Source organism: Monodelphis domestica, chromosome 3, assembly GCF_027887165.1.
Source record: "Monodelphis domestica isolate mMonDom1 chromosome 3, mMonDom1.pri, whole genome shotgun sequence".
In the NCBI taxonomy this organism is placed as follows: domain Eukaryota; kingdom Metazoa; phylum Chordata; class Mammalia; order Didelphimorphia; family Didelphidae; genus Monodelphis; species Monodelphis domestica.
Window position 1 is genome coordinate 97991423 of NC_077229.1, and position 26917 is coordinate 98018339.

Below are 26917 nucleotides of genomic sequence, written 5' to 3' on the forward strand. Positions count from 1 at the left end.
CTATTTCCTGGGATTGTTTTGAGGATCAAATGAGAATATTTGTAAAGTACTTAGCAATTTTATAACATGCCTAGCACACAGTAGATGCTATAAATATGTTACCTATTATTATTACTATCCTGCACATGCTCCTAAGGACTCATGGCCTCTATTCATTATACATACTTACTTTTTCCTAATCCTAAGCAAATTAATATTTCAAGAAAGGAATGCCTAGTAACTGGGAAATCCACCAAAGTCATCAGAGGACCTGCCAAAAACCAGAGTAGGTAGCAAAGTCTGTTAGAATAATAGTGAATAATACCACTGCTAGGTTTATACCCCAAAGAGATAATAAGGAAAAAGACTTGTATAAAAATATGTATAGCTATACTCTTTGTGGTGGCAAAAAAAAAAGGAAAATGAGGGGATGCCCTTTGATTGGGGAATTGCTGAACAAATTGTGTTATCTCTTGGTGATGGAATACTATTGTGCCCAAAGGAATAATAAACAGGAAGGAATCCATGGGAACTGGAATGACCTCCAGGAATTGTTGCAGAGTGAAAGGAGCAGAACCAGAACAACATTATATACAGAGACAAATACACTGTGGTACAATGAACTGTAATGGACTTCTCTACTAGCAGCAATGCAATGATTCAGGACAATTCTGAGGGACTTATGAGAAAGAACACTATCCACATTGTAAAGGGTGAATCCCAAATAATAAAATACCCAAGTCAGCTGCCAAATTTTATGGTGATTTAATTGATATAGTAGAGAAGATTTTAAGAAGAAGGAGAAAAGAAGGGGCTAATACCAGGCAGGAAGAGAGGAGATCTAGAAAGTAAGGGTTTGAGGGTGAAGAAGGAGGAAAGAATCAGATTGACCTCCAAAGAGGCTTAGCTAAGATGCCCGAACCTGAAATCAGCTCCAGGGCAAACTCACCATCCAACACTCCAAGATGTCAGAACACTTAGCATGCTGCCAGCCAGAATCATCTCTCCAGGGAAAAAGAGAAAAAGGCAAAAACTGACATACCTTATAGGGATGTTTTTCTGCAACTCATCTGTAGCAATGAGGACTTAGCTTGACTTAGAACAGCCCAGAGATCTGTCCTTTTTTTGCACATGTCTGTTGAAGGCCATCTCCTCAGATAATTAAATCTTGAGTTTGATGCAGACCTTTAAAAATCTTGTTAAACTGAGTAGGGTGGAGAATGTGGGTTTTCCAAGACTTGATTCTGTTATTCCAAGCATCTCCATTGTTATTGATCAGAAAGTATCTAAATCAAATCTTCTAAAGAATGGTCTGATTAGGGTGGAATGGTTTTAAAATTCACAACATCCAGAGGAAGAACTGTGGGAGCAAAAACACAGAAGAAAAACAACTTCTTGATCACATTGGTCAATGGGGATATGGTTGGGGATGTAGACTCTAAACAATCACCCTAGTACAAATAATAATATGAAATTAGGTCTTGAATGATGACACATGTAAAACCCAATGGAATTGCTCATTGGCTACAGGAGGGGGTAGCAGGAGGGGAGAGAAAGAATATGATTCATGTAATTAGGGGGAAATTTTCTAAATTAATTAATTAAATAAATAAGCTTAAACAAAAAAAATGATAGTGGCTAGTAGCAGAAGTACCTCTAGACAGAGGTAGTAAGAGAGTTCCCTGAGGATGATGAGAGCATCAGGGACTGTGACCTCTTATGATAGAGAAAAATGCTGGATATGATCTTTAGAAAAGTACCAATCCTGATGGAATACTATTGTGCTCAAAGGAATAATGAACTGGAGGAATTCCATGTGAACTGGAACAACCTCCAGGAACTGATGCAGAGCGAAAGGAGCAGAACCAGGAAAACAATGTACACAGAGTCTGATACACTGTGGTACAATCGAATGTAATGGACTTCTCTAGTAGTAGCAATGCAATGATCCAGAAGAAAGAACACTATCTACATTCAGAGGAAATACTGTGGGAACAGAAACATAGAAGAAAAACAACTGCCTGATCACATGGGTTGATGGGGATATAGACTCCAAATGATCACCCTAGTGCAAACATAACAATATGGAAATAGGATTTGATCAAGGACACATGTAAAACCCAGAGATATTGCTCCTCAGCTATGGGAGGGGTTGGAGGAGGGGAGGGAAAGAACCTGACTTGTAACCATGGGAAAATATTCTAAAATGACTAAGTTAAATAAATAAATAAACTGAAAAAAAAAAGAAAGAAAAGTACCAATCCTTGGAGTCCAAAAAACAGCCACATTCAAGGGAGCCATGAGGATTCCACCAAAGGAGAAAAGAATTCTGAGAAAAGGAATTCTTGAGATCCTTCTCAATTTTGTATATTTTTCATATGTATGCCTGAATATTTTTGTACTTTAAATTTAAGCCCACTCTCCACAGGAACATTGTTGGTAAGAGTGAACACCAGTATGGGGATAATTGTATTTAAAATTACTGTTCTTACTTTATTTTGTCAATATATCTCTTTCCTATGTCCATCAGTTAGAGCACGGATGAACAAATTGTGGTATATGATAGTGATGAAATACTACTGTGCTGTAAGAAATGATGAATAGGATGAGTTCAGAGAGAGCTGGAAAGACCCACATGAACTGATGCAGAGTGAAATAAGCAGAACCAGAAAAACATTGTATACAGAAACAGCAATATTTTGGAATGATTGATTGTGATATACAGCTACTTTCAGCAATATAATAATCCAAGATAATTTTGAGGGATGTATGATAAAGAATGCTATCTACTTCTAGAGGAAGAACTGTTAGAATCAGAACATAGATGGAAGCATACAATTTTTCACTTATTTGGGGTTTTGGTTTTATATGATTATTCACTTACAAAAATGAGCATTATGGAAATATGTTTTGCATGATAATACATATATAACCCAGATCGAATTGCTTGCCAACTCTAGGATGGTGGAGTGAAGGGACGAAGGGAGACAATTTGGATCAGATAACTTTGGGAAAATTATGTGGAAATTTTTTATTACAGGTAATTGGTAAAATAAATTTTATATGTATATCTTTCCCAAAGGCTAAATTAGTTGTATTAGTTGATTGATATTTGGGAGCACACTAGATGGGGGATCCCAGGTACTTATACTGAAAATCTTAGTCCCTCAGGGTTACCCCTAAGAATGTTGAGAGAACTAGTAGTTACACACCCTCTGGAGACTCAACTTGCCACTGGGAATAAAAGTTAGGAAAATGAGCACAGGGGAGATCCAACATATCTAATAACGGAAGCACAAATTTTACAGATATTAAACAGCATTATCCCTTCCCAACAGGTCTGCATTGTTTCAGCAATTCACAGCAATTCTCTTGCCCTGAGTATGAGGTAGATTTTAGTGAGTCCAACTCAGAGGCCACTTGGAAAACTGTCTTCTTTTTCAAGGCTGGACAATGTTCAAGAACTATGTGGGCTAAACATTCCATCTGGGGAGTTCTCCACAAAAGCATCCCCAAAGATGGTGCTGTCTAGAAAATCTCAGACAAAAACCTAGTTCCTAGGATCAACTTGCCTAATGAGCTAAAATCCCATGTTCCTTTATATAGACAGTAAGGATTCACACACATTCATTGACCATTAACTATTGTCCCAGCTGAGTGAATACACATCTGTTTCCACTGAGTGCTCCTTTAAAAATTTTTTTAATTTTTTCAATGAACAAAAATCTAAAGATCCCCAATCCCATTTGAGAAAAAGTGGAAAACAAAATACCCTTGTTTTAAAAAATGGAGTTATGTAAAACAAATTCCCACATTGGCCATATCAAAAAAATATAACTCTGACTCCATCACCTATCTGTAAAAAAGGTGGAGCAGCACAGGAATTATTATGGGGTACTGCACAGATGAGAGTTCTTAAGTCTTTCAAAGTACCACACACATCTCTGAGATCTTTGTCAATGTCTCAACTACTGCTATCCCATAGGCAGAATGGTTAGTCTCAGAAGTTCTAGCCTCTATGTTCAGATTGGCTGTGACTGAAGATATATGACTTCATGGGCTCCAACCACAAGGCTACCATGAGCAGATCATGCCTATGAATGTACAAATTTCCCTCTTCTGGACACTAATCTGATACTAATCAGTAAAAAGATAAATTGGCAAAAAGAATGAGAGAAGTCTCTGGTCAGTGAAAAGATAGAGTTCCTAGGACAAAAATCTGTCTTTCTGAGTCTTAGTCAGTGAGTATGTTGGGAGGAACCCCAATCAAAGAATCACAGAACTAAGAGATAGATGGGACTTTAGTGGCCATCTTGTCCAAAACAAAGATGAAAAGAAGCTAGACAATATCATACTCAACAAGTGGTCATCCAGCTTCTGCTTAAGATCTCCAAGAAGGAAGATCCCACTCTATCTCTCAAGGCAACCCAATTCACTTTTAGATAACAAATGATTAGGAAGTTTTTCCACCTGATATCGAGCCTAAACTTGCCTGTTGATAGTTTTCACCGATTATTTCTGGGATCAAATAAAACAAACCTAATCCCTCATTCACATGGCCTTTCAAATAATTGAATACAGATAACATGTCCCATTTGTACCTTCTCTTCTCCATGCTTAACATGACAAGTTTCTTCTAATGATCCTCATATAACTTGGTCTCAAGCCTCTTCATCATCCCAGTTGTCTTCTGCTAGACCTTCTCCATTTTGTCGTCATCCTTCTTAAACTCTGGTGCCCAGAATGAAATATAACCCTCCAGTTGAAGTCTGATGAGGCCTTATTTTGATTATCTGTGACTACTGGAACCTTAGGGAAGATCCCTTTAAGTTTTGGTATTTCTCGTGTCTAGCATATTCCCAAAAGGGAATAGAAGGGACTTCTAGGTGACTCAGTGGATAGAGAACCAGGTCTGGAGATCAGAGGTCCTTGTTTCAAATACAGCCTCCTTCCTAGCTGTGTAACCTGGGGCAAGTCACCTAACCCTAGTTGCCTAGTCTTTCCTGCTCTTCTGCCTTGGGACTGATATTTGTATGGATTCTACCAGAGAAGGTAAGGGTTTTTTAAAAAGTGGGGGAAACGGAAAGGTACTTTATTAATTATATGACAGCTGTTTATTTGCCCTTTCTCCTGCCCATAGGCACACAAAAGAAATGCTTAAGCAGAAAAAACTGGCAAGTGTATATTTGACAAAGACTTAATGTGTGAGTCAGTAACTCATAATACTATTTTGCTCTCCTGGGAAATTGATACTTAAGATATTAAAATATGAAGCAATTAGCGTGATTGCTAAACATTTCACCTTCATTTTGAATCTACACTGTTGGAATAACACCTTGAATGTCAATGTGTTCTGGTAAGCCAGGCCAGGGTTTGGCTTCATCAGTAGTCATTTCTTCTAAGTAGCAGCAACAAAGGGCACCTCCTTCGGTGAAACTGCCATTATATAAGGGGCCCGGGTAGGATCTCTGGACCTCTCAAACTTACAAGCTTATCTCCAAGGCTGGAAACATTCATTTCAATATCATCATTGATCACCTATGCTTTGGTAAAGTAACACAATCAAAAGAATCAGTCAGAGGCCTGGATTCAATTTAAGCATACCAAGACAACACATGTGCCCTGTTCAATGTGGAAGCAGCTGCCACAGTATCAGAAAATTTTGCCAGGGAATCCCATGAAACATTCCAGAGAAGAAAAGGGAATAAGCATGTATCTACTAAATTTATATAAGCATTACATACTATGTGCCAGAAAATGTGTTACATACTTTACAAATATCTCATTCCAAAGAGAGGATGGAAAATATTGAGAACAAAAGGTCTATCTGCTTTTAAAATTTCCAGAGTTGGCAATTCTTCATGGCTCAATGGCCTATAAAAAGATTGCTTCATCATCTCAAAGTACAAAGTTCTTCATAATGGGCTATACCTACTAGGGCCAATTGAAAGTGATCCAGGTTCCTGATTTGGGGGAGGGGTGCTTTTTTAAACTCCTATTACACTTTCTTAATATAGTCAAAGGTTGTATTAACTTTTTGGGCCTCTACTTCATACAGATGATTAATTATTATTAAGATTATATTCCACAAAAATCTCCAGGTTTTTTTTTTTTTTCAGACCAACCACATCTTGTACTTGTATCTCTCACATTTTGTACTTGGGAATCTTTTTTTTTTGTAGCTAATTATCAGACTTTATATTTATCTCTATTTAATTTCATTCATCTTATTAGATTCAGTCCAATTATCTAGACTATTGAGATCCTTTTGGAGCCTAACTCCGTTATCTGATGGGTTAGTTATCCATCCCAGCTGTGTATTTGGAGATCATGTCATATGTTCATTTATCCAAATAATTGATGCATCCCAGACCCATACTGAGATACCACCAAACCCATTTGGGACACCATAATGAGGGAAAGTACAGTTTGGCAGCTCTGTTGCCTACTATCCAGTTCTGAGAGCAAATAACTGATAAAAATATTAAATAGTACCAAACATTGAACCCTGGGGCATTCCACTGGAGATTTCTTGTTATGTGGATATAACAAGGTTAACTGAGCTAACAACTTCACTTGTAGGTTACCCTATTGGTTATTATATGACTCATTCCCATATTTAATCTTATTATTCTGAACTCTAGGATAATCCAGGGACATATTTGTATTTCCTCCCCCATTAATTCATAATTTTAGCATACATCTGAATTAATCAACTAAGGTGATTTGGTTAGCGAGGCTGACCACTCCTCTATAAAAAAAATTATTATTTATTTATTATTATTTAATAAAATGGAGAACTTTCTTTTCTGTATAGGTTATTCTATATATATATATATATATATGCTAAATCCTTTAATCCTTTAGAATCAAATTCACATAAAATTATTAAATATAATTTATTAACAGTCATATAGCCAACATCCATATAACATTTACTATGTGTCAGGTACTGTGCTAAGTGCTTTATAATTATTATCTAATTTATTCCTCACAACAACCCTGGGAGGTAGGTGTTATTATTATTCTCATTTTGTAGATGAGAAGACTGAGGCAAAAGACTTCACCAGGATCATAAAGCTAGTGAATATCTGAAACTATATTTGAACTCAAGTCTTCCTGATACCAGGCCTGGCATTCTATCCACTGTGCCAAAGAAATAGATCATTATTTACACTATTTTAGATGTGAGAACAATCATAGCCAGATTCATCTTAACACTGGATTGCTTCTCTTCTGAAAACAGTCTCACATCATTTAACTCACTCAGGATCTCTTCCCCATAATCCATTTCATTCTCTTCTCAAGATAAGATTTGCAATAGTTGTATTTAAAAAAGAAAATACTGTATTTCTATCTTCCTTTTCTCTGTTCTTTCTCTTTCGCTCTAGATAAGACATAAATGATTTGATGAAGAAAACAGTGCCTTCTATTTCTCTCAAGACCTTACTCTTAATCTCATCTCTGTAAAAAATATGATTCTCTTATAATGTTTCTACATAAAATAACAATTAAGATGATCATATTAAGTCAAGAAGGAAGTTTCTCCTCACTTTCTTTCTGACTTCTCCTTCCTTTATTTCAGAGATCCTCATAAGTCTAAGTTAAATTAATATATACTTTTCCTAATTTCATAAAGAAAATATCTAAAAACATCCCATAGGATGTCTTTCAAGTATGTCACTTAGCATTTTTCTTCCTTAAAAAGATAATAAGTTTACATAAATTCTATATGATAGGTTTTGAAACATCCATATTAAACTATAAGCCATACTGAGTCAGGTTATATGGCTGGTTTGGAATCCAGTTTACTGCATCATCAAATCATCAAATCCAGAGATTCCTAAAGTGTTGTCTGAGGACCCCCCTAGGAAACCTAAAGAACCATCTAGGAATCTACAAGGTTAAAACTGTTTTCACAATAATACTAAGACATTATTTCTCTATTAAAATACTTCTCTTCTTTTAATTATGTATCTGCATGAGGCCAGATTTTCTTCATACACTTTATCCAAAACAATATATTATAACAGATTGAAAACAGTAGCATATATGAGAATCTGCCTTCTATTAAGACAGACATTAAAAAGATTATCAAAAATATATAAAATAATGCTATTTCTCTCCCTGTTTTTTGCTTGTGGAAAAATTATTTTTTCCTTTAAAATGTTATTTATGTTAACATGTGGCAGATTCATTGTTGTTTTTAAATACATTCATGTACAGCTTTGAAACTTATCAGTTTTAATGGCTAATATGATAAATATTGGTATAAGTAACCACATAAATAAAAGTTCTTTGAGTCACAGCTAAGAAATGTGTGAGGCCAAATTTGAAACCAGGACCTCCCATCTCTAGGTCTGCTGTTCTATCCACTGAGGCATCTAGCTGACCCCCCTCAATAATTTTTTTAAACCCTTACCTTCCATCTTGGAGTCAATACTGTGTATTGGCTCCAAGGCAGAAGAGTGGTAAGGGCTAGGCAATGGGGGTCAAGTGACTTGCCCAGGGTCACACAGCTAGGAAGTGTCTGAGGTCAGATTTGAACCTAGGACCTCCCATCTCTAGGCCTGGTTCTCAATCCACTGAGCTACCCAGCTTCCCCCTCAATAATTTTTAAGAGCAAAAGGAAACCCAAGATAAAAAAAAGTTTGACAACATCTCATCTATTCTACATCTCTCTATCTTCACAAGAATAGAATAGGATACTTGAAGAGATACAATAGATAGACCACCAAACCTGGAGACAGGAGGACTTGAGCTCAAATACAGCCTCAGATACTTACTAGTTATGTGACCCTAAGCAAATCACTTATCCCCTTTTGCCTCAGTTCCTTCATCTGTAAAATGAGCTTGAGAAGGAAAAAACAAAACACTCTAGTATCTCTGCCCAAAAAAGCCCCAAACTGGGGCAACTAGGTTTCTCAGTGGCTAGAGACAGGTGGATTTGGGTTCAAATGTGGCTCTGGACTCTGGATTATATGACTATATGACTCTGGGCAAATCACTTTAACCCCAATTGTCTAGACCTTAAGGCAATTCTGCCTTGGAACTAATACATAACTGAAAAACAACTAAGTAACCACAAACTTTAGCAAAAGCCTTGCTAAAATAAAGGCAAACTAGACCCACATCATTCCCCTCACCTACTAGTATAGTATAGTATTTTAAAAATAGAAATGATCATAGTCTGGTATTATCTGGTCTTGATGAAACTGTACTGGATTTTTGTGATCATCACTTCCCTTTTCAGATGTTCACCAACCATCTCTAAGAATACATGTTAGAGAAGATGACAAGTAGCAGGAAGAGGTTCAATGAACATTCTCTCCTCCTAACTCTGCTCTGCTCCAAACAGACCTAAAAAATGCACCAGACCAAATTGGGGAAAAGTTTTTTAAATCACAGTGGGTCATTTTTCCAGTTTAGGTCATCATAGGGAGACAGATAGGTGTTTGGACACCAAGGACAGGATCTGGCCAAGAGCTTATTGGCAGTGCAGGGTGAGGCTATATACATACCAGAGCAAGAACAGGTTCCAGATCCACTAGAGAGTGACCTAAATTGTGTAGGCTACAGGAATTATGCCAAATGACAACTCTTTGAATTAATTACTCAGGTCCAGGTCATAGATTTAAGAGTCTGAAAAAGGGACCTGTGCCTAAGGTGGCATTCCAAAGTGTAAAGATAATTTTAGTGTTTTGACTTAAATCTAAATAATTGGTCACCAGGGATGATTCCCAAATAAAATACCCAAGTCAGCTGGGAATTATGGAGATTTTAATTAATATAGAGGGAAGGAATTAAGGGAGAGAGAGAGAGAGAGACAGAGAGACAGAGAGAGAGAGAGAGAGAGACAGAGAGACAGAGAGAGAGAGACAGAGACAGAGACAGAGAGAGAGAGACAGAGAGACAGAGAGACAGAGAGACAGAGAGAGACAGAGAATTAACTTAAACTGCTCTGGCTCAGGCTGAGCCAGGCAGTAGTTAAAGGCCTTGGCCAAAGTGGCCTTCCTGAGTCTAAAGGAAAGGGAGTCAGTCTTATCACTCATCACGAGATCATCTCCAAGGAAGCTCCAGTCCTCCACTGAACTCAATCTCCTGAACTGAGTTCAGAATCAAATTCCACTCTGAACTGAATTGCCTGGACTGACTTTTTAGCCTCCTTTTAAAGAGAATTTTCTCCTATGTCATCTCCCCTAAATTTTCACGTCTACCAATCATAGTAGACGCTTTTTTCCAGGACTGCCCATTCTTAGTTCTCACCTTCTCTGGTTAGATTATATCTTCTGAGATACTTCACACTTCTTTGTTAAGTTTGCCTTTTGTGAGTTACTTGACTTGTGATTAATTTAACCTTTATAGGTACTTAATACCCTTTTGTATTAGATCTAAAAATAGACTTAGCTTAAAGTTCTAGCTTCACTATAAGGTATGAGTTAAGTACCTTCATTGTTCAATCAGGAGTTTACAACTTTATCTTCCCCTAAAGTATGTCTAAGTATGGGTGGAGTAATATAAAGTTCCCAAGACATTCCTGATTCCTGTTAGTTACAATAACAAATAGCTAAATCAAATCTTCTAAAGTACAGTCTGAGTAGTTTTTAAGATTCACAAAAGTGAAAAGTGGTCACGGGTCCTAGACTGTTTACTGAACAACAAACAAGTTCAAAAATGGGCAGTAACAATGTGGCTCAGGAGCAGAGCAGAGTCTCAATTCCAGCTTCTAACCCAGTAAGAATAAATTATTATTTATTCTGCAATAGAATATCCAAAGCAATAGAATAACCAAAGCAGGAAGAACATCCCAAAGGGGAGCATGCAGCTCTGTCAGTCCAAGCCAGCGGAGATTTCCAGTTGACTAAGATGATGAGAGAGCAATCACACTTTACCATGGACCAAATCACTATTGGAACATTTAAAATCTGCAAGTTTCCAACCTGAGCTATCCCTGGGATCCTAAAGTAACATAACACTCAATATCAGTAGCCTAGACATTGACTCCAGAAATGCACAGAGTCTGGCCTTAATCATAAAGTCTGAAATTAGGAATAAGCAAAAAAAAAATCCTACCAAAAAACTATTATGATGAAAGGAATGTTCAAGATACAGATTGAGAAGAAAAAATGTTTCCACATCATCTATAAGCAAAGCCTCAGAGGAAACACTCAGATTGGGAACAAACTCAACTAGAATTCCTAGAAGATATAAAGCAAGAGTTTTTTTTAAAAAGATGAAAATGTGTTTATAAATTAAATGAGTGCTAGAAGATGAAAAAAAAGTAAAAGGGATAAGGGCTATGGAAGAAAGAATTAAAAAGAGATGTAACAACTTGGAACAAGAGGTACAAAACCTTGCCCAAGCAACAAACTTCCTGAAATTTAGACTGGACCCAATAAAAACTAATAACTCCACAAGAAAACAAAAAATATTAAAACTAAATGCAAAAGACTTTAAAAAAAGAAGAGGAAAATGTAAGGTATCTCATAGGGAAAAAATCCAGTAAAACAACAGACTAGAAAACAGAGGCTATATAATTAACAAATACTGGGCTACCTGAAATTCATGACCAGAAAAAGAATCTGGACATTATATTCCAAGAAATTTTAAAAGAAAACTGTCCAGATCTCTCAAAACCTCAAGATAAAATGGGAATAGAATTTATCAGTCACCTCCTGAAAGAAATCCTAAAATGAACATTTCCAGGAAGTTTTTAGACCAAAACCAGAACTTCCAGATCTAAGAGAAAACACTATGAATAGGCAGAAAGAACTCAAGGCCCAAGGAGCAACAGTCAGGCTCATACACAATTTAGCAACCACAGCCATAGAAGAACAGAGACCTTAGAAGACAGTATTCCAAAAGGCAAAGTATATAGCCTTATAGTCAAAAATGGCTTCTCCAGAAAAACAAGTGGAAAATGGGGTTTTAAGTAAATAGAGGACTTCCTAGTATTCCAAGTATTCCAACAGAGAAACTTTGAAATTCAATCATAGGAGTCAAGAGGTAAAAAAAAAGCAAACATGATTGAACAATCACAGAGAACTAAACAAAAATAAACTACTTTCTATTATGGGAGACTATATATTTATCCCCTCTAAAAACTTTCATCATTAGGTATCATAGAGGGATTCTAACTAGAGAAAAAACTTGAGTCTGGTTCTATTTGCTGATCTTAAAAGAAGAATGGAAAGAGGAACACAGAAGTGGGGAAAAGGGAAAGGAAGGCTGAGAAGCATATCAACTAACAGAAATATGCAAGTAGAAATCTATTAAAAAAAAAAGGAGTGGCAGAACCTCACTCTTATTTAAATTGTTCAAAGAAAGGAAAAAGGAAAAATATACACATTCAGGGAAACTGGAGAGAAAGGGATGAAGTTAGAAGCAGGTATGGAGAATATATTAAAGAAGGGATTAGCTATAAGCAAAACAAACTTTTAACTAAAGATGTCAAAAATATGTCAGAGAGGTTTCAGCTTTTGCTGCCACTCACGGGCCATCTTGGCTCTGCCCCTATAGCTCTTGTAGTAGCAAAGAATTATAAACTGAGCTGTGCCCATTAATTAGGGAATAATTGAATGAGTTATATAAATGGGATGGTATACTATTGTGCTGTAAGAAATTTTGAAGGGGATTGTTTCAGGGAAATGTGGGGTTAGTTGTATGAACTGAGGCAGAGTTAAGTGAACAAAACAGAATGAATAATTGTGTATGTGATAACAACAATATTATAAAGACAATTATCTTTGAAAGAATTTAGAAAATTTCATGAGTGTAATGATCAACTATGATTCCAGAGGACTCATGATGAAACATGCAGACTGCAGAATGAGATATTTTTTTAAATGGCCACTTTGGAAATTTGTTTAGCTTGACTACATATGTTTGTAATAGGGATTTTATTTTTTTCCTTTCTTTCTCAATTAGAGGGTGGCTGTGAGAGTGAAAAAGGCGATTTTTGTTAATTGAAAAAATAAATTGTTAGGATGGATTAATATTCTAGAAAAAAATACTATTCTGGAATTTCCTCAGATATGAGTCAAGATCCAGTACTGGCCTTTAATACAGACTCTTTTGTCTTTTTTTAAATTATTATTAGAACAATATTTGCCCTTGTCCAATCTTGTGCTCCCTCTCCTGGTTCCACATTCTTCCAAATGCCACAAACGGTAGCTCAGCAATCATAATTGCCACTTCTTGCAGGAACCAAAGATGTCATTTATCTCTACCAACTAACTTGAGTTCATTAAAAGAAGCTATGTACTTTCTTTCCATAAGTTTATTTATTTTGGATATTAACTCCATCTTGGTCATTTTTGTTGTGTCACTTCCAAAGTTGAAACAAAAGTAAAACAAGAATTAAGCAGTTCTCATCCCATCCCAATAAGCAAAGGCTCTAGTCTTTCTTGGATTGTTTGTTTGTTTTTTTTTTCCTCTTTATATATCTAAAACAAAACATATTCTTTTTCATTGTCTTTAGTTTACCTTTCCTCAGTTCATTCTGAGTTTTTGCCTTTCATTGTACACTCTTACCTAGCTTAATTTCCATCTTTTGTACATTTTCTTAAGAAATATAAGTAAGTTGATAAGTTCCCTGCCCGCCCACATTAGACTCTCAGATAAATCTCATTTCCCCCCCTCACTGGAATTCTTTCATTTCCTGTCTTTAGAATTCCATTTTCAAGCATTTCTCATCTTTCCTGGAATAACTTCTCTTACAACATTTAAATCCATAGGACCCTATCTATATTTGTTCTAAAACATTTGAGACCCATTTTTCAGAGAGAGAGAGAGAGTGGTTGAAAGAAATGCTTGAAAAGCAATTATATGGTAAGTTTTGGGTATACAAATGCAAAACTGAGATAGTTCCTGCCTTTGAGAAGCTTACATTTTAATGATAGAAATAACACATAGAGGGAAGATACCTGGATAATATGCAACATTTAAATGAGATTTATTATGTGCTATGCAATGTGCCCTGGGAGGTTAGTGTTATTGTGATAACCATTTTATAGATCAGGAATCTGAGGCAAAAAGAAGTTAACTGACTTTCCCAAGGGTGCACAGCTCATAACTGTTTGAGGCTGGATTAGAATTCAGGTCTTCCTGACTCTAGGCATCACACTCTATCCACTGCACCACTTAGCAGCCTTTGAATAACTGGAGTCTCCCAATATTACATCATGCTTTCATGCCAGGTTTATGATTTGTTTCTCAAGTTCCGCTTTTATTTCATTTTTTCTGTCCTGGTAGTTTATAGTATATGTCAATAACAAAATCACTTCTATTTCTCTTTCCATTGACATTTACTCAAATACTCTCCATCATTTCCCCCTTTTGGTTTCTAGATTCTTTTAATTTGGTCATATGTTTCACCCCACCAATTCTCAGAGATACCTATTGAGTCAAATTTACCTCTTTATATTAAGCCCTCCAACTCTTTTTGTTGTTATGGTAATTTGAAGACCATAGATTTAATTACTGGCTCTTTTCTAGAACTATTCTCCTATGAACATTTGATTCTTTCAATTACTGTGTTTCTGTATGTATTTGTAGCTTAGTATGCCCTAGAATTTTGGAGATAATTTTTTTTTTAAACCCTGACCTTCTACCTTAGAATCAAAACTGTGTATTGGCTCCAAGCAAAACTGTGTATTGGCTCCAAGGCAGAAGAGTGGTAAGGGCTAGGCAATGGAGGTCAAGTGACTTGCCCAGGGTCACACAGCTGGAAGTGTCTGAGGACAGATTTGAACCTAGGACCTCCCGTTTCTAGGCCTGGCTCTCAATCCACTGAGCTACCCAGCTGCCCCCATGGAGATAATTTTTTTTTGTCATTTCCAAACATTATTCATTGGAAACAACGATTATTTTCTTTTCTTCCCTCCCCCCCTCCCACCACCTCTCCCACAGCTGACGTGCAATTCCACCGGGTATCATATGTGTTCTTGATTCAAACCCATTTCCATGTTGTTGGTATTTGCATTAGAGTGTTCATTTAGAGTCTCTCCTCAGTCATATTCCCTCCACCCCTGTAGTCAAGCAGTTGCTTTTCATCAGTATTTTTACTCCCACAGTTTATCTTCTGCTTGTGGATAGTGTTTTTTAGATCCCTGCAGATTGTTCAGGGACATTACACTGCCACTAATGGAGAAGTCCATTACCTTTGATTGTACCACAATGTATCAGTCTCTGTGTACAATGTTCTCCTGGTTCTGCTCCTCTCACTCTGCATCACTTCCTGGAGGTTGTTCCAGTCTCCATGGAATTCCTCCACTTTATTATTCCTTTTAGCAGAATAGTATTCCATCACCAACATATACCACAATTTGTTCAGCCATTCCCCAATTGAAGGGCATCCCCTCATTTTCCAATTTTTGGCCACCACAAAGAGCGCAGCTATGAATATTCTTGTACGAGTCTTTTTGTCCATTATCTCTTTGGGGTACAGACCCAGCAGTGCTATGGCTGGATCAAAGGGCAGACAGTCTTTTATCACCCTTTATGCATAGTTCCAAATTGTCCTCCAGAATGGTTGGATTAATTCACAACTCCACCAGCAATGAATTAGTGTCCCTACTTTGCCATATCCCCTCCAGCATTCATTACTTTCCATAGCTGTCATGTTAGCCAATCTGCTAGGTGTGAGGTGATACCTCAGGGTTGTTCTGATTTGCATCTCTCTGATTATAAGAGATGTAGAACACTTTTTCATGTGCTTATTAATAGCTTTGATTTCTTTGGCTGAGAACTGACTGTTCATGTCCCTTGCCCATTTATCAATTGGAGAATGGCTTGATTTTTTGTACAATTGATTTAGCTCTTTGTAAATTTGAGTAATTAAACCTTTGTCAGAGGTTTCTATGAAGATTTTTTCCCAATTTGTTGTTTCCCTTCTGATTTTAGTTACATTGGGTTTGTTTGTACAAAAACTTTTTAATTTGATGTAGTCAAAATTATTTATTTTACATTTTGTGACTCTTTCTAAGTCTTGCTTGGTTTTAAAATCTTTCCCTTCCCAAAGGTCTAACAGGTATAATATTCTGTGTTCACCTAATTTACTTATAGTTTCCTTCTTTATGTTCAAGTCATTCACCCATTCTGAATTTATCTTGGTGTAGGGTGTGAGGTGTTGATCCAAACTTAATCTCTCCCACACTGTCTTCCAATTTTCCCAGCAGTTTTTATCAAATAATGGATTTTTGTCCCAAAAGCTGGGGTCTTTGGGTTTGTCATAAACTGTCTTGCTGAGATCATTTACGCCAAGTCTATTCCACTGATCCTCCTTTCTGTCTCTTAGCCAGTACCAAATTGTTTTGATAACCACTGCTTTATAGTAGAGTTTGATATCTGGGACTGCAAGTCCTCCTTCCTTTGCATTTTTTTTTCATGATTTCCCTGGATATCCTTGATCTTTTGTTCTTCCAAATGAACCTAGTTATGGTTTTTTCTAATTCCGTAAAGAAGTTTTTTGGTAGTTCAATAGGTATGGCACTAAATAAGTAAATTAATTTGGGTAGGATTGTCATTTTTATTATGTTAGCTCATCCCACCCATGAGCAATCGATGTTTTTCCAATTGTTTAGATCTAGTTTTAGCTGTGTGGAAAGTGTTTTGTAGTTGTGTTCATATAGTTCCTGTGTTTGTCTCGGCAGATAGATTCCTAAGTATTTTATATTGTCTAGGGTGATTTTGAATGGTATTTTGCTCTCTAATTCTTGCTGCTGAAATGGGTTAGAGAGATATATAGAAATGCTGATGACTTATGCAGGTTTATTTTGTATCCTGCAACTTTGCTAAAGTTTTTGATTATTTTGAGTAACTTTTTGGTTGATTCTCTAGGATTCCTTAAATAAATCATCTGCAAAGAGTGATAGCTTGGTCTCCTCATTGCCAATTTTAATACCTTCAATTTCTTTTTCTTCTCTAATTGCTACTGCTAGTGTGAGATAATTTTTAAAAAACAAATTATAGTACTTTTCTCAGTTGTGAACAACATTGAGCCTGAAGGTTCAAACAAATAGTCCTTTTACTAAAAATATATTACCATACCTTCAGCTATAAGAAGTTCCTAAGGCAATTAAAAAGTTCAGGAAGCTAAAATCAAATAAAAGCCCTGTGGTAAGGATGTCAATAGTATTCAGCAAGGAGGTTCTTCCCTGGAACTCTCCCCCCAAATCCTCAAAATTGCTTTTGTATTCTTATTGTCCAAAGGACCTACAGCAGAATCTCAGGTCAATCAACCTCAAACAAAGTGAATCAAAATTGTTTCATGTCTGTCTGCACAATTTACTGATTGTAATAATCCTGGATAGTGTTATGGGGATTGGGGATCTGGGGGAGCTTCTCACCCCTCTCCAGTTCCCTGCCAGTGATATGACCACAGTAAGTACTGGTTTCTAAAAGTTGATATGGTCTAGCCAACTAATTGATATCAACCAACAATCTTTGGGGGAAGAAGACTAATGTGGTGTGAAGATGGGAATGACTCTCCCCTTGCCTACTTTTAAATTTAATCTATCAAAAGCATAGACACCCCTACTTCACACCAAGTAGGGAAGGTTTGCAAGCCACTTGCTAAAGTGGGTGACAACTCCGAAACAACTGACCACCCCCTGGGCAGTGCTAAGCAAATCTAAAGACTGCAATTAGTCCCCATAAAGTGGAGGGATAGGAAGTAACATAAAGAAGGACTATAAAAGATGATAAACTTCCTGTGCGAGAGGTCTTCTTCCTGAATTTTTGGGTTGAAGGATCTTGGACTGGGTCTGTGGCTTGGAGTTATGACCAGGGTGAGTAAGAAACTGACCCTATTTTCCTGGCTTCTGGAGAGATTAATTCTGAGAAGGCCTTGTGGCTGGAACCCTTGTTTTATTTACCACTAGGCCCTCTGATTGGGGTCAACGAGCCCTGTCAGAGTTGAACAGGCACCAGAGCAAATATTTAGTGTGGTAGGATAGACATCTCCTCTATCCTCGTTTTCATTTCTCTATTTTTACTCTTTCTACCTTTTTTGTAAATAAAACTACTAAAAGTCCTTTTTGGCTTGAGGTATAATATTTTTAAAATTGGCAACCACATCATTATCTTAAAATTTTCGTGTATTTTGTCCAAACATAAAATTTCATTCCTTACAGTGGTATCCTGAGCTGTAGTTCAAGAAAACCACCCCCAAACATTCAGGGCTATACCCAAAGAGCCTTGAGGAGAAATAATTACCACTCTATGAGGCCTTAAGACTGTCAATTGGGCGTAATCAAAGGATATGAACAAGCAATTTTCAGATGAAGGAATCAAAGCTATCAATAATCATATGAAAAAATATTCTAAATCCCTCTTGATTAGAGAAATGCAAATTAAAACAACTCTAAGGTACTACCTCATACCTGTCAGATTAACCAATATGACAGTAAAGTGATAAATGTTGGAAGGGATGTGGCAAAATTGGGACATTAATGTAGTGCTGGTGAAGTTGTGAACTGATCCAACCATCCTGGAGGGCAATTTGGAACTATGCTCAAAGGGCTATAAAACTGTGCATACCCTTTGATCCTGTACAGCATCCCAAAGAGATCATAAAAAAGGGAAAAGGACCTACTTGTACAAAAATACTTATAGCAGCTTTTCCTCAGATTGCCAAAGAACTGGAAATTGAGATGTCCAACAGTTGGGGAATGGCTGAACAAATTATGATACATGTTGGTGATGGAATACTATTGTGCTATAAGAAATGATAAGCAAGGTAATTTCAAAAAAATCTGGAAAGATGTGTTGGAACTAATATAGAGCGAAATAAGCAGAACAGAGGACGTTGTACAGAGTAAAAGCACTATCTTACTACGATCAACTGTGAAAGACTTAGCTACTCTCAGCAGTGCAATGATCTGGGACAGTTCTGAAAGACATGATAGAAAATACTATCCACCTCCAGAGAAAGAACTGTTGGAGTAGTATGGATGTGAATCAAAGCATATTATCTTTCATGTCAGTATATTAAGGTTTTATTTTGGAATTTTGTCTTTGTATGACTAGGCTCTTACAACAATAACCAATATGGAAGTGTTTTGCATGAAAATAAAAATAAAAAATTTTTAAAAGACAGCTAATTGGAATGGGGGTTGGAAGGGAACTACAGTTTATGCATTACATGATTAGTGACATTAAATTAGAATTTTAAAGATTTCAAAGAGTTACATTTTGTCATTTGAGCCTCACAACACTGTGAGGTAGATGCTATGGGTATTATAACCATTTTACCAATAAGGAAACTAAGGCTTAGTGAGGTTCTGACTTGCCCAAAGGTCACAAGGTTAGTGTCAGAGGTAGAATAAATAACCAACTAAATAAGTCCCATTTCTCCAAAATTTAGTGGGGCTTTGGCAAAGAATTAGACCAGGGCTTTGGGTGGATGGAGTCCTGAACCAAGAGGAAAGAGACTATGTTTAAGTTTTTGGGCAAGTCCTTTCCACTCTCCAGAATACAGCTTCCTCTTCTGTAAAATGGGGATAGTGGGTGGAATCCATGACACCAGACTAGCACTCTAGCTGAACCCTCCTCGCCTTCCATCCGCCCGGCTTTCAATCCCCAGACAGAAACCAGCCGCGGAGGGAAGTGAGAGGTGGCTGAGCAGCTACGCGCGCTCTGTTCTCTTTGGCTGACCCGAGACCCACCCCCATATGCAGCCAAATCCCAGGACATCGGAGCCATAAGGAGGCGGACTCGGGCTGGAAAGGGGCCTCCTTCTTACTGGCTAAACTGGATGTCTCTTTAAAGACGTTTCTAAGTCGCGAGCCTCCTGGGTCTTCGATGTAGTAGTTGCAGCAGCAGCTCCCGTTGTTAAGGAAGTGACGTTTCGGCGAGAGGGACGGACTCGGCGGGAGGGACGGACCGGCCCCCTTCCCCGGAAGCGGAAGAGGCGGGCTGGGGCCAAGCTGGAGCGAGTGGGGGCCGGGCCGGAGGCGCCGCAGCCGCTGGGAAGCCGAGCTAGGCGGGATCGGTCTGGCGCCAAGATGGTGGATTACAGCGTGTGGGACCACATCGAGGTGTCGGACGATGAGGACGAGACGCACCCTAACATCGACACGGCCAGCCTCTTCCGCTGGCGGCACCAGGTGCGTCCGGGGCCGGATCCTACCCTGGGACCTTCCTCCTCAGGCTCGGAGATCCCGGACTCGCCCTTACCCTGCCTCGCTCACCTGCCTGCCCGCCCTCCTTTCTGGACCCCGGGCCGGACCCAGGGTCTAGCCCCCTTCGCCCCGATCACTAGACATCACACGCCTGGCTCCTGCACTCCTAACCTGACTCCTTCCTCCCCTGACCCTACATCCGGGCCTCCCCTGGAGCGGAGCTGGGGGGCATTCCTCCCCCTGGCTCCGGCTCTTGCCCCCCTTCTCTGTCCGGGCTCCCCCTAACCCGACGTCAGCCCATTTACTACGAGACCACTTAGGTGCGAGGTGGCAGCGTGCGGGGCTAAGGGGACGCCATCCTGGCGGTGGGAATTCTCTTGAGCTGACGCCGTGGGCTCCGATACTGAGCCTAGCCCCTCTCCCCCTCCCCCCCATCCCACCTTCTTAAACTGATGCAAGTCCCAGGACTCTGTCATTCTGGGGGAACTTTTCTCCAACCACCAACTAGACTTTCCTAGAGGACTTTAGAGCAACCCAAAAATCTTTTCTCACCCCCAGGATGTAGGTGGATAGGCTTCAGGGAGGTGGCAGGGTGTCTTCAGGCACCTCTCAGGCAGGCCCAGAAATTTCCATTACTGGTGGAAATCCCTGTAGGAATTTCCTGTTACTCACTTCCTTAGCCCAACTCCATCGTGAAATCTAATGTAAGAGTTTCTGTCGGGAGTTTGAAACCCCGACAGCATACGGCTCTTCTATTTGCTAGCTGTGTGACCTAAATCCCTTTAATGAAGGGACTCTGTAAAATGAGGGGGTTGGACTAGATCGAGAATACCCTTTCTAGCCCTAAAGGACTTTGACCTCTGTGATCTCTTCAGTTCTTCTGTTGATAACTTTTTCTACCTGAGATGACTCTCCATGACTTCACTTCCTAGGGTCACTGCTGGGGGTCCACCTGCTTCCCTCATACCTGAACATGTGCCATAACTCCTATCCAGAATTCCTCATATAACTCCATGAGACCAATAGAGTCTTCATTTTAGTATAATATAAGGCCCTCGAGGGCAGGTATTCCTTTTAATTGTATCTTTGTGTGAATCCTCACCTAGAACAGGAGTTTGCACTACTAAGCATTCCCTAAATGCTTATTGCCCTGGACCTTTAAGCTTGGGGACATTCAGACCAAACTCAGAATCCTCTGACCAAGTCAGTTGTGGTTCCAACTCCATAATATGATGCTCTCATGGGAAGTCAGGTCCAAGTTACTGCTTCTTCCTGTTATTATATTAAGTATTTTTTCACATATCTTTATTTAGCTTAGCAGAGGTGAGGATTTGGCATCTGTGGGTATCAGAATTGGGTCCATGGGACAAAGAGCAGCCTGCCAAGCTAGCCAGAATCAATTGTTTCTCTGGATCCCTACAGAAGAGGAGGCATCTGGAAAAACCTTACATGGAGCAAATTAATCCAGGGATGGGGTGGAGTGACTTGAGAAGGATGGTGAACCCTGTAATCATTTTAAAAATAAAGGAAATATAGGGTAAAATGCAGAAAAAAAACAGCAGTCAAGAAGTCCAGGTAGTTAGGTTTGAATGCTACTTTTGATACTTCCTAGCTATAAGACCCTGTGCAAATCACTTAGCCTTACTGTCTGCATCTGTAGAATAGGGATGATAATATTTGCACTCCCCTCATGAGGTTGACTGGAGGAAAGTGGTAAACCTTAATGTGAGTTATTGTAAATATTTTTGTAACTGTGTTTTTGGATAATAGAGGACTAAGATTAGCCCTTTCAGCCCCAGGGCCACCGTGTTGCCTGCCCTTCTTTCTAATTCCAGCTCCCCCAGGTCCTGCTCTCTGCCCTGCTTCCTCCTAAGGTGGTCACTGCTCTCAACAGGCACGAGTAGAGCGCATGGAGCAGTTTCAGAAAGAAAAGGAGGAGCTAGACAAAGGATGCAGGGAGTGTAAGCGGAAGGTGGCTGAATGTCAGCGGAAACTGAAGGAGCTGGAGGTGGCTGAACCTAAAGGTGGCCAAGCAGAGGTACAGCGACTCCAGGCAGAGGCCCAGCAACTGCGGAAGGAGGAGAAGAGCTGGGAGCAAAAGCTTGATGAACTGCGCAAGAAGGAGAAAAACATGCCCTGGAATGTAGACACGCTGAGCAAGGATGGCTTCAGCAAAGTGAGTCAGGGATCAGATATGTCTGTAGCAGAGTTTAGCTCTAGGGGTGTCCTGTGGGGAGGAAGAGGAGGTCAGTAGAAGCAAAGACATACTGAGTGAAGATTTATGATCCAGGGCTTCCCTGAGGAAGATACTATTTGAGACTGTAAGCAGCAAAACCATTATTGAGACAGGCAGGTGGTCATCCCATTATTTCCAAGAGTATGAAGCCTTCCAGTTAATTTTCTTTTAGCCAGTTTCCCTGTGAATAAGTCAGCTTCTTTTCTCTCTACCTGAGTGAATGGACCAACTCAGTTTTCCTTCACATGCTGTGGGGAGAGACAGGTAGCAGAGCTGGTCAGTAGGGCTCATGCTCTTGTTTCCTCCCCAGCTTGAGCCTTAGCACAGGGAAGATTTGGTTCACTGGTTTCTCTCCCTCACTTTCCCATCACAGAGTGTGTTCAATATTAAGCCAGACAAGGAGGAGGATTCTGAGGAGCAGAAAGAACAGAAGCACAAGACCTTTGTAGAGAAGTATGAGAAGCAGATTAAGCATTTTGGTAAGGCCCAGCTATTTTAGTATGCCCTGGGCTCTCCTACCTGGGAAAAAGAAATTCTACCTTAGCAGAACCTGCATGTGGACCATTTGTGGGGGGCTAGTTCCTGAGATGGTAGCGTACCCTACCATTTGAGAGTTTCCATCTAGGTGGGAAGACTAATGAAAATACAAAGTTTCCAGGAATCATGGCCTTGAAGCTATAGTTAGAGCCCAAAGCACTGTAGGATATGAAATGTTTTCATCCTTAGTTCCCTTCCTGCTAAATAAGAGTATTGGACTAGATGATCTCTGAAGGCCTATTCAGCTGTAACATTCAATTTTTCAAATTCCCTGATCTCAACTTGTAGGCAAAGACAAGAAATATTGGGATTCCTGAGTGACTTTCCTTCCTTTTCTGCCTTTCCTAGGCCATTAATGTCCTGAATTCAAAAGAAAAAAGACATTCAATTTGGACCCCTAATTGACCCTGAAGTAGAATTCTGACTACTTCTGGCCCCTTTAGTCACTCAAAGTAACTAATTATAACATATCTTTGCTTGCCCAGAGCTATGCAGTGGGAAAAGCAAAAGATATAATTTTTAGGGGCAGTTAAGTGGCTCTGTGGATAGAGAACCAGGCCTAGAGACAGGAGGTCCTGGCACTTCCTAGCTGTGGACAAGTCACTTAACCCCAATTTCCTGGCCCTTACTGCTCTTCTGCTTTGCAGCTGATACTTAATATCAATTCTAAGACAGAAGGTAAGGGTTTGGGTTTTTTTTTTTTTTAAGACAATCTTTAGCCTTATAGATATGCTAATCTCATTAGACAAAAAACTAGAAAACATAAGAGATGTATACAAAATGAAAGAATTGATGTCTTCAGGAAGTTCCTAGGTCAAAGTGTTGAAGTGTGGGGATAGAGTATGAATTTCTCTGAAGTGTATGCTATGTCTCCTGGTGTGTGAGAAAGATGAATGAATGAAAAAGCATGTATTAGTAGAGAGATGTGATTGTATGGGCTCAGTGCCTTGAAGTCCCTGTCAGTGCCATGCATTCTGACAGGCATGCTTCGGCGCTGGGATGACAGCCAGAAGTACTTGTCTGAAAACCCACATCTGGTCTGCGAGGAGACTGCCAACTACCTGGTCATCTGGTGCATTGACCTGGAAGTAGAGGAGGTAAGGGCTGCCAGGGATGGGAGCCTTGTGGCTAGCCTAGAACAAATACAAGTATGGGCCAGAACTCTGTATGTAGAGTAAGCACTCTGCTGGTCCTGGGGCAGGACAGGAGGGAGATGGGGTCAAGTTTGGATAAGGTGTGGTCTTTGCTCTAAAGAGCTCATCCTTTAGTAAAGATGGGAGATGTACACCAATAAACATTGCACAGTATATGCTCTATAGAATTGTAAAAGAAAGTGACTTATTATACCCTAGAATGGAGGGGTAGAAATAGTCTGTTACTATCCTAGAGTCTCTCTGGGCCTGGGGAGAAGGCTTGCTTATTTGACAATTCTTTTCTCCCCTTTAGAAATGTGCCCTCATGGAGCAGGTGGCTCATCAGACAATTGTTATGCAATTCATTCTGGAATTAGCTAAGAGCTTAAAGGTGGATCCTCGAGCCTGCTTCAGGCAATTCTTCACAAAAATTAAGGTGAGTCGTCTTGTGAGAACTAGAGACTTGGCACTAGGTGACAGGAAGGGAGACTCCCTGGCCATGTAGGACTGGCCCCAATTTAAGCATTATGGGGAACTCTGAACCACACCAGCCAAAGGGAACCTTGTGCTTCCATTTATCTCAGCAAAGGGAACTGTTCTCATCTCTCTTTTTCCCTGTTCATTCCTTGCAGACAGCTGACCAACAGTACATGGAAGGCTTCACAGATGAGCTGGAGTCCTTCAAAGAGCGGGTGAGAGGCCGTGCCAAGGTGCGAATTGAGAAGGCTATGAAGGAATATGAGGAAGAAGAACGGAAGAAACGACTGGGGCCTGGGGGCCTGGACCCTGTGGAGGTCTATGAGGCACTGCCTGTGGTATGTCCTTGCAGTGGGAGCTAGTTGGGGAACTGCTTGATCTCATCTGTCCCTGGCCCCAGGATGTCCTAGGGCTGGGTCAGCCCATTGAACTCCCCAAGGGGTAAGTTCACAGACGGGCAGCTGCCCAGAAAGGACTTCCTGCTCATCTCCCACTTGATTGCTGAACCTGTTCTCCTATGGCTAGTTATTGTTTTAGTCGTTGACCATCCTGTGTCTAGCTGACTCTAGTTCTGTCCTTTGGAATGCCAGCATTCTGGACAATTCTCTCCCCTTATCCATCCCTGTACTTACTTAGGAGCTCCAGAAGTGCTTTGACATTAAGGATGTACAGATGCTACAAGACACCATCAGCAAAATGGACCCTTCGGTGAGTGGCCAGTAGGGGGAGCCTGGAATAAAGTGCAGCCTTGCCATGGCCATTGTCACACTGGCTTCCTTAAGCACTTGGGGTGTGGTGCAGGATTGTTGGTTGATTTTAGTTTCCTTTCTTTGTCCAGACTTTTCACCTCTCAGGCTCCTGTTCTCCTTGGTAGTCAGCAGTTGACTCATTCTCCTAACCTGGCAGGCTCTAGAACTCCAGAGTCTATGTAAAGTTAGCTGGAAGAACTGGGCTTTTACTTTCTCCCATTTTCCCAAGCCAGGAAGCAACAAGAAACTTTCTTTTGGAGTTTGACTTGGCTCTTAGCCACCTCAGCCCCAGTGGAGCAAAGTGTGCTGGCTGTCAGGGACTATTGCCTCTTCACATATGTCTGGGAGTTGTGGGTTCAGCTGATAGGGGTATGCAGAGCCACCAGGGCTTTGGGAAATCTAGGGAGTAGAGAGACCTGGAGGAGAGGAAACGTCCTCATTGGTGATAGGGTAACCTCTTGTTCCAGGAAGCAAAATATCACATGCAACGTTGCATCGACTCAGGCCTCTGGGTCCCCAATGCAAAGGCAGCCGGAGGGCACGAGAAAGGAGAGGATGAAGCCCCTGCTTCAGACCTTGTGGGTGAGGCCAGGAAGGGCAGGGTCGAAGAGGAAGAGAAAGGGAACGTCTGATCTGACTCCTGCTGGAAACTTTATACCAGACTCTCTTTTAAGACGACAAAACCAACAAATATATAAATATATCAAATCTGTGAGCTTTTGAGTCTCCTGCTCGCTTTCCACACCAAATCCCCAGTGCTGGCGTTCTTCCCAACACCCCCTCTCTCCCAGCTCTGATCCAAATATCTGCTTTGAGTGTGAAGGGGCTTCTGAACAGCTCTGTGTGCCACCACTACTGCCTCCCATCCCCCCAACAGTTATTATCTTGCCCTGTGCCCAGTCAGAATGGGAACTGGTACCAGGTATTGGGGAAGGCTCTTGGTTGGGACTTAGAGCTGACTAGGGTTAAGTAGGCATGGCTCTGGGCACTGTTATTAACCCATTAGTGTGCTGTTGTGTCTATTTTTGAGGTGAAGGTAAAACATCTTCAAATAAAAGATTTTGAGGAGTTATGACCAGGGTTGACTTCTTGGCATAACATTGCTCTGTACTGTGTCATTTGCCTGGCTTCCCTCGTACTCTTTCTAGGAGGCTTTTATCCCCAACCAGGGGGTTAGTTGTCTTTATGGACAGATAGGTTCCATCTTTCTTCTCCTGACCTTAGGGTGCTACACGAAGATATGGGGATATGTCTGCCTTCTTGTGACCATTCTATTCCCGGGCATGAGGACAAATTTGGGAAGCTACTGTGATCACCTACAAATTTCTTCCTAAGTGCAACAAGATGTTGGGAATTAGAGGGACTTCCTGTAAGGTTGTTAAATAAGTGGACCTATTTAGCTCTTTACCTCAAAATAGTAATAAATACACTTTAAAATAGCACCAAAAAAAGGGGAGGTAATATCCTAGCAAGGAAAGCGTTGCCACAAACCAATCAGAAACTGACAAAATTAAAGAAGTCCTAATACAATGTAGAAATACCATGAGGGGAAAAAAATAACAAATATAAGAACTAGGTCTACATGAATGAAAATGAAGCAACTACAAGAACCTCTGGAATAAGTGACAACCAAAAATGAAGAGAATGGTTTGTGAGGGATTTGAAGACAAATTGGAAGACAAT

At 39.8% G+C, this 26917-nt stretch overlaps 1 protein-coding gene across 1 annotated transcript; it reads left to right on the forward strand.

Annotated features, from left to right (window-relative positions):
- Positions 1-19813: 19813 nt before the first annotated feature.
- CDC37 (cell division cycle 37, HSP90 cochaperone) lies at positions 19814-26306 on the forward strand. Its single transcript, XM_001367224.5, has 8 exons — positions 19814-20087; positions 21997-22278; positions 22712-22817; positions 23857-23972; positions 24322-24444; positions 24641-24823; positions 25122-25193; positions 25702-26306. Exons 1-8 carry the CDS (start codon positions 19986-19988, stop codon positions 25864-25866), a joined length of 1149 nt encoding a protein of 382 aa, XP_001367261.2. The 5' UTR covers positions 19814-19985; the 3' UTR covers positions 25867-26306.
- Positions 26307-26917: the final 611 nt, after the last annotated feature.